The sequence below is a fragment of the Mixophyes fleayi genome, chromosome 5 (genome assembly GCF_038048845.1).
Source record: "Mixophyes fleayi isolate aMixFle1 chromosome 5, aMixFle1.hap1, whole genome shotgun sequence".
Lineage (NCBI taxonomy): Eukaryota > Metazoa > Chordata > Amphibia > Anura > Limnodynastidae > Mixophyes > Mixophyes fleayi.
Genome location: NC_134406.1, coordinates 101891909 through 101907946, shown reverse-complemented (window position 1 = coordinate 101907946; position 16038 = coordinate 101891909). Strand labels below are relative to the sequence as shown.

General features: G+C 38.4%; 1 protein-coding gene across 5 annotated transcripts in view; it reads left to right on the top strand.

Annotated features, from left to right (window-relative positions):
• GOLGA4 (golgin A4) overlaps nucleotides 1-16038 on the top strand; it is a 76343-nt gene that overhangs the window by 47707 nt on the left and 12598 nt on the right. For 4 of the 5 annotated variants that reach the window (XM_075212612.1, XM_075212613.1, XM_075212610.1 and 1 more), the window contains 9 exons: nucleotides 297-475; nucleotides 875-1006; nucleotides 1227-1382; nucleotides 1896-5809; nucleotides 6057-6178; nucleotides 6836-6966; nucleotides 11799-11909; nucleotides 12901-12924; nucleotides 13793-13861. In XM_075212612.1, the coding sequence (XP_075068713.1) occupies nucleotides 297-475; nucleotides 875-1006; nucleotides 1227-1382; nucleotides 1896-5809; nucleotides 6057-6178; nucleotides 6836-6966; nucleotides 11799-11909; nucleotides 12901-12924; nucleotides 13793-13861 (4838 nt within the window). The remainder of the gene's footprint in view (nucleotides 1-296; nucleotides 476-874; nucleotides 1007-1226; nucleotides 1383-1895; nucleotides 5810-6056; nucleotides 6179-6835; nucleotides 6967-11798; nucleotides 11910-12900; nucleotides 12925-13792; nucleotides 13862-16038) is intronic. The other variant, XM_075212611.1, reaches the window with a different exon arrangement.

The following is a 16038-nucleotide window of genomic DNA, read 5'->3' as shown; positions in this document are numbered from 1 at the left end:
AGCATGAGGCAATCTCTGCAGCCAACCTGCATATAGTGCATGGAGAGAGCTCTCTTCCTGGCAGAGGCGATATGTAAAATGTCATTTAACTCAATTTTGACAGGTCTTCTTTAAGAAAACAAAACCTACGAAAGTAATGTAATGGGAAAGTGTGAGTTGTTAATCAAGTTATTAGTAGTATTGTTAAAATAAAGCTTAGCCACGATTTATCCTGTGTGAAGGCTGTGTTTGCTGTCACTTGATTTCATACCTATGTGCTGCAACTATAGTGAGACTTTTTGATCTTTTCATTTTAGCGTTTGAACAACTGGAAAAAGCTGTAGGTGCTTCACAGAGCTCTGAGGAGGCTCACAAAAAAGGCAAGCAACAAATGGAAGACCAGATCAAAGCCATAGAGCAAGCCAGTGAGGAGGAGCGTGTGAATCTCCAAAAGGAACTTAGTCGTGTCAAGCAAGAGGTGGTAGACATCATGAAGGTAGAAACACTTTTTTTAGCTTTATTTTTTTTTTTTTTTTTTAAAGAAACAGATCTATTGGTTCTGCCTAGTATGTTGCCCCTTTAAAGTGGAGCAATGAAAAGTAAAATGTGTAATTGCATAGTTGTAGTTTCTTGATATGTCTTTACATTATTATATCCATATATCCATGAATGGTCACTGCACTCATAGGTATACGTGCCTTATATAAGCAGCATGTGTAGGATTATTCTCTTATTTCCAGAATTTCATTTTTCTTGCATATATTTTTGAAGGTTATTTGTACCTATTGTATACAGTCGGCATTAGCTAGTAGTGAATTACATCCTGCATCTAGAGTATACCCCACTTCCCGGCATTTCCAAGTAATCTACATTTTTACCTTCTTTTGTTATGTAGAAAACCTACGATGGGCGTGTTCTTGATTTGGAAAAATTACACGCTGAAGCTTTGCAGAACAAAGAGCAGGACTACAAGGAAAGACTTGGAAAGCTGGAAGAGGAGTACCAAGAAAAAATTAAAGCAGCCCGTGTATGTCTAGCATTTTTCTAAATTGTCTTTTATTTCAAAGGAAGCAGTACCTGAAGCTATTGTTATTGAAATATAGTTACTATGGTTTCTGTTTTTTGCGAATAGCTTTTGCTGACCTTTCAGCTTTACACTATTATTAGTAGTAAGTAGTACCATTATATTTAGTTATTATAGCACAATTCTATAGCTACTAATTCTTGATTGTAATATTACACTGCAGACAAAGAGGGAAGAGGAGCATTTAGATAATATACAAGAAAAAGAACAGCAGGCGCTACTCGCTTTAGAAGAAATGGAACTCCAGAAGAAAGCCATTCAGGCTCAGACTGAAAACCAACTTCAAGAAATGCAGCAGGAACTTGAAGAATGTAGGACGGTATGTTGCGTTTTCCATCATATTATCTTTTTTGAAAATCCTCTAAAAACCACCTTATCTGAATCTAGATTTGTAAATTGCATTGAGTGAGCTCAAGGAATGTAATAAAACACAGCACTGTAATGTTTATAAGACTAAATTATGACATGTAAAATACATTCTTAAATCTTCATGTTATATGGAATAATATATCCTGTAAATTATATGAATAGTAGAAGCCTTTAGGAAATCTTTACAACAGGCTGCATGCCTATATAGCGAACTTAAATCCAAAGTGTCCTCTAACATATATAATAACTTACTGATAATTATGTGTCATTCCTTGCACAACACAAATGAATACTTAAATGATAAAGTCATAAGTCCCCAATTTATATAGATACTGATTACAGGAATATAGATATCAATGTCACTTGTGTAACTGAATGTTAAGAATCATGTAACTAATTTACTATTTGTTTTAGATTATATTTAGAGTTTTAATTTAACGATTTTAAATTTCTCTTTTGACAGAGGATTCTTGAGTTAGAAAGTTTCCTTGCTAAAACATCCCAAGACAGTGACATCAAGTCAGGAGAGATGGCCACACGAATAGAAAGCGAGACAAACAAGCACAACGCAGTAATCACTGATGTTATTGAGAAACACAAGCAAGAGCTTGAACTTCGTGGTCAGGAATATGAACACCTTTTGAAAGAAAAGCTCGAAAATCTGAAACAAGAGCACAAAGTAAACATTACTGCAATAAAAGAGAAATGTCAGCAAGAATATGATATGCAGATAAAACAGAAGGAGCAAATATTTCAATCCCACATTGAAGAAATGAATGAAAAAACGTTGGAGAAGCTAGATGTGAAGCAAACTGAGCTTGAAGCTCTCTCATCAGAATTGTGTGAAGCTCAGAAGCTACGTCAGGAACTTGAGCAGAAGCTTTTGGCATATCAGAATGACATGGACAAACTAAAGCATGATTTTGACGCCAAGATCGAAGCGATACCGCAACAGCACCAAGAGCATGTTGGTACCATTGAAAAAGAAAAGGAGATAATGACTGAGGGGGTAGAAAAAGGTTTGAAGGAGGAAATCAACCACCTTAAACTTTTGCTAGATGGAAAGGAGAAGGATGTAGAAGGTTTACAACTCGAGAAGCAGCAACTAATGGAAGGTTTTGAAAAGGCTAATGCTGATTTTAAATCTGTCTCTGCCCAGGTAGATGAGTTGCACTGTTCACATGAGAAGAAGACGCAGGAGGATGCAGAGACTTATGCTGCTCAGTTGACAGCTATGCAAGAGAAGTTGACGGTCTCAAACGAAGAGAGAAACCATTTGAAAGATTTGTTAGAGGAAAAAGAATCCAGCCTGAAGATTTTGACTGTTAGTCTAGATTCACATAAAGAGCAGGTACAGGAGCTTACCTTAAAAATTCAAGAGCAATCCATGCACATGAATGATCAACTCAACTCTATGACTTTGCAGTCTGAGACAAAGATAAACGAGTACAAGTGTCAATTAGAAGAATTGACCAGAATCGCTTCAGAGAAGGAAAGTGAAACCCAGAAGCTCAAAGAAAGTCACCAACAGATCGTTTTAGAACTCAACCAAAATGTGTCTTCCAAAGAAAAGAAAATAGTATCTTTACAAGAAGAATACCAAGCTAAAGCCAAAAGTCAGGACAATAAATTTGAAAGAATGAAGCAAAGAATTAAAGAAATGCAAGAAACGTCCAAGAAAAAATTCTCTGAGATGGAAAGTAAACTGAAAAAAGAGCTGGAAATGAAACAAGTAGAGTTTAATAATAAAGAAAAGCAATTTAACGAGAAAATGCTGGAAATGGCACATGCCAGCTCAGCTGGGATTAGTGATGCAATGTCTCAGCTGGAACAGAACCATAAGGAGCAGATGCAGAGTATAAAAGAAACTCACCAGCGAGAGAGAGAGGAGATTATACAGGTCTGGGAGAAGAAGGTAAGCCAGCATGCGGAGGAGCTGAAGGAGAAACATGAGGTAGAACTTCAGGAAAAAGACCAAGAGGTAGCAGAGTTTAAGCAGCTGTTCACTAATATGGGCAAAGAAAAAGAGGAAGCAGACAAACAAATAATGGAACTGAGTGAAGAAAAAAGTAAGTTAGATATCTCTTTCCATGAATTACAAGACCGGCTCAATCAAGCATCTGCTCAGGTTTTCTCTTTGACTCAGAGCGAAAGTAATGTAAACTCTCACCTTGAAAAAGTACAGAACGAATGCACATTGTTGATGAATGACAAAAACAACCTAGAAGAGCAGCTTAATAAGCTGAAAATAACAGTAGAAGAGGGTAAGAGCAAAGTAAATGAACTACTTGATAAACTACAAGAGGCAGAAGAAAAATGTCAATCACTAGAAGCTAATAGTATTGAAGCTGCCGCACTTACAAAAGAAACAGCAGATAAGCTTTTAGAAAAGGAATCTTGGTGCAATCAGCTTTTACTTGAGCAAGAAAAGAAATTAGAGTCTTGCTACAAAGAGGTTGTCTCTCTGTTAGAGTCAATGACCTTGGGACTAAGTAATAAATTTAATGATCACATGAATAGATTGATATTAAGGATTACACATTGTGAACAAGGGGCATTTAAATTGAAGGAAACCATTTCAAAGCATGTGGACAAAGTCTGTGACCTGGAAACTCAACTTGAAAACATAACTAAAGAATATAATTCAGTAAACACATCCTTGAGCCAGGCTACCCAGTTCTTGCAGGAAAAAGAAAATGTGATTTTGTCTATGAAGGATGAATTGAACGTTCTTACCATAGAGAAAGAGGACTTGCAGAAGGAAGAGGGCAACCAGCAGAAAGTTGCTGATGAAAAAGAATCTTGCATTACACAATTGAAAAAAGAACTTTCAGAAAATATTAACACTGTTACTATTTTGTCCGCTGCACTAAAAGAGAGAGATGCTGAGGTAAATGAACTGAAGTTAAAGCTTGAGAACAGTGTGGACTTGGCAGAAAAAGAGAAGGCTGTAACTTTTCTCAGTTCTCAACACAGGGAAAGTCAGCAACAACTACAGAACCAAATCCAAAACCTAATGTCTAAGATTGAAGATTTTAATAAGGAGAAAGCTGTCTCTGCAGAAGAAGTGGTTAAACAGAGGAAAAAGCTGGATGAATGGAAGAAAAAAGCAGAAGTCAGGTTTACCCAAAACCACCAAACAATCAAAGAACTCCAAGAAAAGGTTGATATAAGTAATAAACAAATTTTGGAGAAGGATGATCAAATTCAAAGGATCACAGAAGACTTAAAATTGAATTGTATCAACACAGAGGAGGATCGGGCCAAAAGAGAAAGCAAAGAGCTAGAATTGACCAATCACATTGAAAGCCAGAATTCAAGAATGAAAGAACTGGAAGTGGAAAGAGACAAATTAGTAGTTGAAAAAGCAAGTTTGACAGAAGAGGTAGAAAGGCAAATTCAGCAACAAAGTATGGAAAAGAGAGAACTTGTAGAGCAGCTTCAACATCTCCAAAGTGTTTCCTCAGAAAAAGACAGTAGCTCTGCAGAAACACAGCAGCAAGTACACAGACTAGAACTGGAAATTGGAAGCTTGAAAGAAGAGTTTAATACAAAGGAAATTGCATGGGAGCAGTTCAAATCAGAACTTACTGAGGGTAAAGATAAAGCAATTAAAACATTAGAAGGCAAACTGACTGCTGAAAGCACCAAAAAAATGGCAGAGCTAAAGAAAAAAGCAGAACAGAAAATTGCTTCTGTTAAGAAGCAACTCATGTCTCAGTTGGAAGAGAAGGAAAAATCTAGGCAAGATCTGGAAATTCAACTTCAGAAACTGAAGGAACACATGCAGAAAGAAGGCCAAGCAGTACAAGAAGGCTTGAACCAAGAGAAAGAAGAACTTGAGAAGAAATGCTCTCTACTTCTAGAGCAACACCGTAACAAAGATAGTGACTTATCTAGCATAAAAGAGGAGTTGCTGTTAAAGGAACAGAGAGTCAAAGAGCTAGAAGACGCCATTGAGGTTACTCAGAAGAAACTCTGCGAAAGTGAGCAGACTATGAGAGAGAAAGAGTTGTCCATTTTGAATGATAGGGAAGCCGAAAAACTAAAAACTGAACAGTTGTCTTCTGAACATATGGGGGTTTTAGCTTCTCTACAAGAACAGCTAGCTGCCAAAGATTCAGAGTTGAAAGCTTGTAATGAGAGAGTGCAAGAGAAATCAAGGTTGTTTGATGAACTACAAGTGCTCTTTGATGAATTGCAGTCTCAGGAGAACATATTAAAGCTGAAGTTTCAAGAAGCAGAAGGTCAAATAGAAAAATTCCGTAAGGAAGTAACCAAGCTTCAGAAAGACATGCGGTCTTTACGAAAGGAACATAATCAAGAACTAGATTTGGTTAAAAAGGAACTGCAAGAAGAAGCTGAGCAGAAAATTAAGTAAGTATGGGAAATTATATATTTTTTTTCTACAACTTTTGTTGTTTGTTTACTTTTTAGTTTAAATCATACCTATGTTGGGTTTTTAACATGTACGTGGCTCTGCCTCTATTTCTTCCCTCTAGAGTATGTCCGATAAAAGGTTTATGCAGGACGGTGTATAAGGAAATCGTAATAGTATTTGTGTGTTGTTTTCAAGACTTTCCTTTGCAATATTCATTACTATTCTTGTTTTCTTCCTTTGTAGATATGAGCAGGAGGATACACAATTAAAGCATAATTCCGCCTTAAAGCAGCTCATGAGGGAAGTCAACACACAGATGGCACAAAAAGAGCGTGAGCTTGAAACAGCTGTCCAGGAGACGATCGGTAAGTAGAATTATCGTGAGTCTGTTATTTTATTGCTTGTGGTTACTAAATTTCAATTTATTGTCTCATCATTAATGCTTTTAGGGGCAGTGGCTTTCTTAGAGAACAGTGTTATCAAGGTTCAGTTTAATATCTTACACATTCTTTTGGGTCACATATTGCATTTAATACACATATACCAATTGGTGCGCTGAGGTTGTACTTACCACATGTACAGTGCTAGGTGGCTTTTGGATCATTGATATGATCTCTGGGATTGCTGTTTCTGCCCATTTGTTAAAGTTAAACTGGCAAGGTTGTGTGCAGATGGTGGGGCTATATGGATCAATGATCTTGAAGTCATCAGGCACTCATATTGTCATCAGCAACGAATCATCAATTACATGCAATATGTAAATGAGCACTTAGGTTTGAAAATTCCAACTATTGATTGATTGCATTTCATCCAAGCTTATGTGCTGTTGACAGCAAAGTCAGGCACAATCTGATTATAACAATACAAGAGTAAAAGCTATGTAGGTGAATAGAGATGAACCAGTGAGAACACAGAGATCCTAAACAGTAATAAATGATTGTATGTTTTCTTTCATGATAAAAATGACAAACTTACCACGGGGTGCTGTTGTTTACTGCCTAACAAACATTTCTTTCATCAAGGCAAAGCACAGGAGGTTGAGGCTGAACTAATGCAATCACATCACATAGAAACAACCCAGCTTCATAAAAAGATTGCAGAAAAAGATGAAGACTTAAAAAGAACTGTCAAAAAATATGAAGAAATTTTGGAGGTAAGTTGTACTGAGCTGAGCATATGTATGGACATCAATTGATTTGGTGTGTTAATTGTTTTTATTGGGGAATTATTTACTGGAATGCTTGGACAAATTTAATCTGCACTTTGTCTATTGTACTGCACTGGGTTGATGGTGTCACCTGGAGAAAGACACAAGCAAAAGCCTTTCAAAAGGTGATAGAGCCTTTTGAAACATTATTGGGCCTATGTACAAAAACGGTTGTAGTTTGCTTTCATGCACTCAGCAAGGACTGCCCCAATACGCCCATCTCCTCCCATCAAAAGATGCTTCTACATTTTGCACACAAGAAAGTTGTAATTTTCACATGTAAAATCTGTGCACGTTGCATTAAATGGGAGCCATTTGCACATAAGCAGGTGCAAGCAACATTTGCACTTTTGCATTGTAATGATCTTTAATGCGTTTATTTCCACACTAACAGTTTGAATGGCAAAAATTTACCTTTCAGGAGCTGAAAAGAATTTTCACCAATCACATAAATCTATATTCAGTTCATTGGAAAAAAATATTCCTCATTGCTTGTTATCAAGAGGTACCAGCGATAGATGTGTGTGGTGTGCTTTTTCCCTACCATTTATCTTTTTCATGGAATGATGTGATAGATTCTGCATCTCTTTATGTTTGTGGTGCAAACTCCTTCATTAAAGCACTAAAAGAGGCTGTGAATACTGGATCTAAAAGTAGCTGTCATATGGGCACATCAGTGTATTCTCTCACCAAGCAAAAAGTTCCCTGGTTTTAAAATGAAAAACAAAAAAGAAAAAACTTAAAATTTCTGGGAACTTATAACTGTGTCATATCTTGGATACAATAGACGTTTGCTCTCTCCCTCTACTTCAGAGTCGCCAATCAATTAGTCTGGTCATTAAGATGTAAAACAATAAACCATACATTATTTTATTATTTTTATTTTTTCATGCATGTCATTGAAGGACACAGACACTGGTTGAAAAGTTAACTACTTCACAGACACAGAAATAATCAGTCCTTAGAAGGTGGACATGGTGCTTATGGTTCATTTTTTGCAAGTTGTGAATAGCTAACTCATTATCCTATAATCCTTTTTGTCACACATGGTAAAACTATATCTGACTCTATAATTTGGTTATTGATGCAGCACTAGGTTTACTTCTCGAGGTTTCCTTCATTTCTACACTTGTCATTTCTGTTCTCTAAAAGAAGATCGGGATGTAGGATTTTTTGGTTGTTGGCTAATAGTTATTTGCACATTTCTCCTACAGTTGCATAATGTTTTAATATACCTATGATGTCTGTGTCCCCCATAGATAGACATGAAAAAAACAGCATTTCTCTGTTATACAATGGCAGAATCTGGACCATGAGATATAGAGCCTCCTTCAGGATATGGGCACTTTAAATAATCCTAACAATTAAATGTTCCTCCTCCTAATACCTCCCCATCCTGCAGGGAAATCAGTTTTTAGACTGCCCGCAGGACAAGGTGTTTTTTTTGTTGGGCTGCCTCCACAGCCCGTTTATTTTATTTTGGACTTTAATTTTGGTCACCTAGAGCAGGCAGTCTTGCTAGGCTGTCTGCAAAATGGAGTGGGCTAAGTAATTGCTGTGATAGGTACCACATTTCGCTGCCCCGCTCCCAACGTGAGACGCAGGTTGTAGCTGGGGGCCCTGTGCTGCCACTGCACCATCGGTTAGTCCATCAGGTAAAGCAGCACCAGACTGCATAGGGAGAGAGCGACCAGATAAGTCCTCCTTCCTGGCACCGGTGAATGCGATGTTAAAAAATCGGTCAGCTTCTGGTGGGGCCAGGAGCATGCTAGGCATGGTCACTTGGGAAGCAGGGTCAGGCAGGGCAGCCTCAACAAGGGCAGACCTGCACTAGGCACATTCACAGCTCAGGGCGGCAGTCCTCTAGGACGGTGTCTGCTGAAATGCTGGACCCTGGGGAGATGCACCATATGATTCACCTCCTCCTTGACTGATTTAAGCTGTGTTTTAGTCTAAACCAGACACTTTGCCAGCAACCCTGCCCTCTGACTTTCCAGCTGCAGATAATTTCTAGCTGGGGTGGGATTGCATTGGGGATTCTTATATGATGCACAATTTCTGCTGAGTTTATTTCTGTCTGTTAATACCTGGTTCACTTTTCCATAAGTGTATACTCTGTATCTGCCTCTTTACCTGCTCTTTTTCTTATCAGTTTGGATAAAGGGAGGTATGTATGACTACTGAACCCTGAGGGGGGGAGGTGCAGGCCCAAGCAGCATCGTCTGTACTCCCCTATTTGACTGATGGCATAGGTCTGCAATGACAACCTTGGCGGTACACATCCATTAGGAATATGAATATTTGGGGATACAGCTCTGGATGCTGGTAAAATCGGAGCCAGAATTTCATCATTGATGGTCTTAGCTTGCTGAGCCGTCTGGGAGGCAGATGCAGAGTCAAAGGGACTCAGGAGTCTTTGCCTTTTACAATGATGCTTATTCAGGTTTGACTTGGATAAGATTATTAGCCAGGCAACAGGTGAAATAGTTTTTTTCTACTGGAATATCTACCAACAGTGCAGGGCTCTTGGTTTTAATCCTTTTTCGAGTAGCGGTGAAGGGGTCAGGAATCGCGTTGGCAGTTCTAGGCTCCTCGTGGAGGGCAGCAAAGAGTTAAGCAGGCTTGTGTGACAAAGATGCCACCAGCCAAGCCCTCAGAACAACAGGCTGCAGGATGGACATTCTGCCCACCCACAGAGGCAGTTGTGAGAGCCTGTCTGCTGATTTATAGTGGTTTATTCCACTTCAGATTCCTGGGTGAGGGGATAAATTGATTTCCTACCTTCTCACTACCTGTCTCCCTGTGGACCAGCTTTATTTGCCATGCGATTAGCCAATCCCACATTACTTACAGCAAGTGTGATTTTTTTTCCAGTGTTCGTATAGCACAGTGGGAGGAGTTATCTTCCCAAAACTGTTTTTAGTTCAGGTATCAGACTGATTCATTCGGCAAGATGATCTTCTGGACACTTGGCACTCATGTTCAGGTAGACATACTTATATTAATATGGTGTCTATTGGCTCCCAGGTGGACGCAGCTCCTCTGGAGGTTGAGATGGCAGCATTGACAGGGCCTGTCCCCTTGGTACATAAGATTGGACAGTTGGGACAACAGATGCTTGCCCCTAGTGCTACGAGATTGCACTAGGCTCCTTCCCTGTCTTTTCTTTACAAAGCTTCCGATAAGTATTCTAGAATTAAGATTGATGCTAAACGCTCTAGCTCAGGGTCACCTTCTGTCACGGAGAAATCCCATACAGAATCATTTAGACAATGCCACTGCAGTGGCATGCATCAACATCAGGGATAAACAAATAACTCTATTATTACTGGTCCCCTCTAATGGCGATGCTTTCCTCATCCTAAAAGGGTAAAACAGGAAGGAGGCCAAGTGCAGTTGCGGTGCCAGACTGGCGAAGCTGGTCATGGCAGAGATTAGCACAGCTCGCTTTAATGGTGTAATTGGCGAGTGCATTGTGGACAGTGCAGCATGGAGGCTGTGGCTGCCCGACCCAGCTGACCAGCCAAATGTTGCTCCATACATACCTTTACAAGACTACGGACAAGAGGTTTGGGTGTAGGGTGCTGCGCACTACAACTTTGAGTGTACCCACTCCAAGGGGATAGCTTTGGTACGTCCCCATGTTTCAGTGTCCCCCAGTGGATGATAGAGAAAATGAGGTTTTATACTTAGGTTAAATCCTTTTCTCTTAGTCTATGGGGGACACTGAGCACCCACTCATTTACGCTCTAGTTCTCCTGGGAAGAAGTTTACCAAAGTTAAATGTTTATTTTTCAGAGATGAAGTTGCTTCTCTCTTTGTTTCTGGTGCTCTCCTGTGGAGCTTGGTTAGTAACATAACTGATTTCCCTATAGGATGGGGAGGTATAAGAGGGAGGAGTATATAATTGTTAGAATTATTTGAAGTGTCCTGAAGAAGGCTCTATATTCCATGGTCCCGGGTCCCCCATGGATTAAGAGAAAAAGATTTAACTGAAGTATAAAAATAGAATTTTCTATGTACGTCTACTTCTCAAGTAAATTGTTGTGACTTTTGGGGCTAAAGCCGGTTTTATATTTAAGGGTATGGCATGTGGAGTAGGAGATAACATTAACTCCCAATTGTCCAAACTTGTAGAAACGAGACACATACCCTATGATACCTGAATCTCTCAACTTTGGATTATTGTGAAGTCTTCCTCTTTTCATTATATTTTGCTGTGGTGTGATCTAGTTCTGTTTATGGGTCAAACTCTAGAGGCTTTTTTTAGTTAATAAAATCTATACATTTTATATATCCTACACTACAGATGTATATGGCAAATTGCCTTCTAATGCATCGTGACTTCATTAATTTTCCACATTGTACCACTTGTGTGGAAATACATTTCCTTGCGATTGTTTTTAAGAGGTCATGTAAAGTTTAATAAGATAAGAGACTCCCCAAAACCCTCACTCATCATGCTATTAAATATAAAATAGAATTTCTTTTATCTTGATCCATCATAAACCAACAGTAAATTCAGATCATCTTTTCTTTCTTTTTGTTTAATCTGTTGTTGTCCAAATTAAAAAAAAAAAGAAAAAACCTGAAAAAATATAAAAAAAACAACCACTGCAAAATGGGGAAAAGCCAGAATTCCGCTGGACACACTTTCATTGACGGTGTGGGAAAATGATTGTGATTGATATTATTTTTTCCATTTGGACTGCGATGGGTCAAGAAAGAAGAAAATGTTCTACTTTATGTTTTAATAAAGCCGTGAGTATGTATTGTAGGCACGAGAAGAAGAAATGAGCACAAAAGTGACAGAGCTACAGGAACAGCTGGAGAAATTGCAAGAAGAGTTATCAACCAGACAGGAGGAGGAGGCAGCTCAGGACGCAGAGGTGAGCAGCCAGGTTTCTGGGTAAAACATTCATTATAGTTGTGTGCTGCAGTGGAAAAGCAACCTGTAGTGTGTAACTAATTGCATCTGTAGATCTGCTGAAGGACTACATAAAAATAATCAAAACCTGAGAAAACAAGCTATATGTAAAGACTGCATAGAAGTAGCAGAGCTAAATGCGAAGTAATAACCCAATCATAAAAAAAAAATCATAGCAATTTCCATCTTTTTACAGTGAAGGGAAATAACTGTATGTATCTGTTTTACAGATTTGATAACCGTTCAGGGCTTATATTTTAACAACAAGTTAACCCGTGCATGATACTCATGCATTCTAGTCAAATCAAGCTACTTAAGGTGTTAAAAAGATTCTTGTCATGCACATGCATTTGGGGCTAGGCCAGGCCTCCTCAGGGGAAGAGCGTTACTTCCCGACGCAAGCGCCCTTTTTTAACGTGGTTTTGTCCACATGTCACCACCTCATCATTTTTCTCCATCACCTCATCCTTCATCTTTATCACCACATCTATCCAGATGTCTATCCAGACACAGGGATCTCTCTCAGCGGTCCTGAGTATCACACTCCTCTCGCTCTGTCACCCCCGGCAACCACCAACCACTCCCAACTGTCACCCCCGGCAACCACCAACCACTCCCAACTGTCACTTCTTCAAGAAATATATATATATTTTTTTTTTAAATCTTTATAAACACTTTTAACAATTAACAAATTAAATTTACAAATTAAAAACATCTTAGTATACCAAATTTCAGCCCTTTCTGAGTTTTTTTCCCCACACACACACACTAAGAATTTAGTAGGTCAGTGTATAACTCCGCCCAGCAGGTGGTGCTGCAGCTTGGTTTTTTTTTTTTTTTCCACACACACACACAGACTAACACACGCCACTAGGCTTATATATATTAGATGGTCAACTAAAAATAAGAAAATGTAAAAAGTGTAATTTTTTTTTTTTTTATTATTATTTTAGGAGTCACATCATGGGGAGCTTCAGGTAAGAGCAGGTTACAATTAACTTGTCGTCTAACATATTCTATTTACAAATAATAATGGAAGTGCTTAAACATTATCCAGTAATTCAATGCAATTTGTGAAATTCAGACATGCATGTTTTATTCTTAGAAAACAGATTTATGATTTTTAAGAAATTAAAACAGACATAATAACCTCTCCATTACATCACTGTAATATGTGCTACAGGAATTTTATGGTACTGTGCTAATAATTTTTTAAGATGAAGATTTTATTTCTGGCTGTATATACATGGTTGAGGTGGATTTGAGTGATAAGGGCCTCATACTCTTCTTCTGTAACAGAGTTTTAAGTGGGAATGGTTTATTGGGTTCCTACAAGAACTTTACTGTGGATGATTTTACTACTTTACATTGAGATCCCATACCAGTAGTGGCGGAGGAAGTATTTTGGGTAATTTAGAGAAAGTTGTGCTGTTCTTTCACCCGTTGTCCGTTTTTAATTCAATATGCTACAGATGACCTGCTTTGAGGCATTAATGATATCCCAGTAATGGTAACTGCTAATGCTGGGTACTACATGTATATGAAAAGATATTTACTCAGGAATTAATACATCCCCCTATTCAAAAATCTGAGCATTTATGACACTTTTGAGTATTACAAATACGTCAGCCCAAAGATTAGCCCTCTTCTATAATCTGCAACATGATTAACACTATAAGCAAGATTTTGTCAGTAATGTTCTCTAGAAAAGTTGTGTTAACAAATGTACATGATTCACAGCTACAAGCACTACTAACCATAGCTACTTGTGATTATACTTACTGGTGAATTTTGACCGCATTCTATTGACCAAATGTCTTTACTGATATTCCATTTCTTGTTTAGACACAACTGGCAATGAAAACCACACAATTAAATGAAGCCAAATTGAAAGAGCAGGAACTAAAGGAAAAGGTAATGTGCATTTTAGACATTTAGATTTTCTACAATTGATGTTGCTAATTCAGTACAGGCTTTAAATGATAACTGTGAGCGAATGTAATGTTGTGAGCTCCGCTATATATATGCAAAGCAGATGGGATGGGGGAGTCTTGTGTATTTAAGATCCAGACGTTGTGTTTCTAGGTGTGTAGCCACTGGATTTAATAATTTCAGCCAGGACATTGCGTATTCTATTCTGGGCCACTTGAGATGGCCTGATAAAGAGGAAAGCTGAACACACCCCTGCAGCCAGAGGCTATTTTGAGAGTTTAAGAAGTGGCAATAATAGATTGCAGTAATTGTCATGGTATCTGGGAAGATCCTGGTGTACATAACACCAGCATGAAGGACTCTGGGCCAGACATTGTGGTGCCGCCGAAGGAAACCCTGCCAGGACACATTCTGTGTGAGCCAGTCCCAATCTGAGGGACATAGGACTGTGTAACACTGCAGGAGGATAAGACTCTGAGGACTCCAGAAGCTGTGGTGATTATTAATTTAAGGTGCTGACTAAAAGAGGCTTCCGCAGGGTATACGCTACCATTTACATTGTGCTTGGCAACTGTCTATTGAGCTTGTGCTGTCAATAAACCTATATTTTGGATATATCCTGGTGAGCCCAAGTGACTTGAATACCACGGTGAGTAACCACAGTCCCAGATAAGGAGGGTTTCCTCACAGAGGAGCATTTTAGTAATCTGCTTTGTAACTTTTACTTTTCTGCAAATCTGGCTAATGAGCAAAATTAATGCCACGATCCTCAAGACCACAGCTTGTCACAATGTTCTGTGCAAATTATGTTAAAATAAAATGTGTCCTCATATAAATAGTCACATATGTATTGCAGTACACGTTTGGTGGAAATGTTTTATGTATTTGGAACTTAACTGTTCAAATATTAGGTCATTGTCGAATATTAGGTCCTTTATCTGCAATGCTGATTTTTCCTTCATGCAACCACTATTAAATTGTCTGTATCATCTCATTCAAGATTAATCATTCTCAACAGAAAAATTGCTGTACCCATTTTAGTGCATCAAGCTAGTTTGGAACTTCAGATTTTGAAATGACCCCTCTGCAAGTTTGGTCAGTGTGGGAGGAAAAACGCAATTACATTTTATGACACAATTTGTAGCAGAGGTTTGTGCTCCAAATTGTGTGCTTTTACTGGATAATAAAATTTGAATCCAAATGGTGAGAAATTAGGCCCTAAGCCTGGCTTCCGCAGACCCCCTGGGGTCCGTGGATAGATTTAAGGGGGTTCGTGAACGTGCCTAGGATAAAAATGACATCTTTATTTTCACTAACCTCTAACTCAAATGTAGCATTTACTTCAAATATGAATGTAGGCAACAATTCACAGTAGTTATAGCAGTACTGTGACTTTGTATCCAATAGAAATCACAGATATTTTGATATCATATTTGACATGAATAGGCACGCAGGCTATTAGAAGAGGTACACAGGTTTCATCAGACTGTCCTTGGCACAGAAACTGTCCTAAATCAACAATTTTACTTTTTGTTTATGAAACTTGTATATCCTAAATTGTTCATAAATAATAGTTTCCACAGTGCCTTTTTCAATTTTTGGAGCCACTTTCAGTAAATTCCAGCAAAAAGCCAGCTGTTAAAAATGGGCAAAATACTTATATGAATTCTTTTGTGGGTCTACATTTCAATGGGTTTTTAGGCACTTCAGTGTGTCTGCAATGTCAGAAGAGGGAATCTGAAAGTAAACTGTGGGAAAATTGACAACTCAAAGCTGAAATGTGCTACAGGTCCACACAGTGAGTGATGCCTGCCTGTTGTATGCCTTAGAACAAGTGCTGAGTGCATGTCATGTTTGAAACATGTGCCAATGAACTGAAGCATTAGTTAAAAATAAACAAAACAACATTTTTTGAATCATCTTCCAGCAAAAACCCGGTAGTTTGGAATATATAAGATTCACTTGTATAAATAACTTTGGGGTGAAGGCAAGAAAGAGGTTCCATTTTTGTCTAGGAGGTATAATTTTAGGGAGTTTTCTGATGTGCAGGCAATTGAGGGCCTCTAATAGCAGTGTGATGCCAGAAAATCAATATGGAACAAACCAGATAAATGAATTGAAGCTAGCAAAATGTAGATTTGAGAGTTATTTTTAACGAT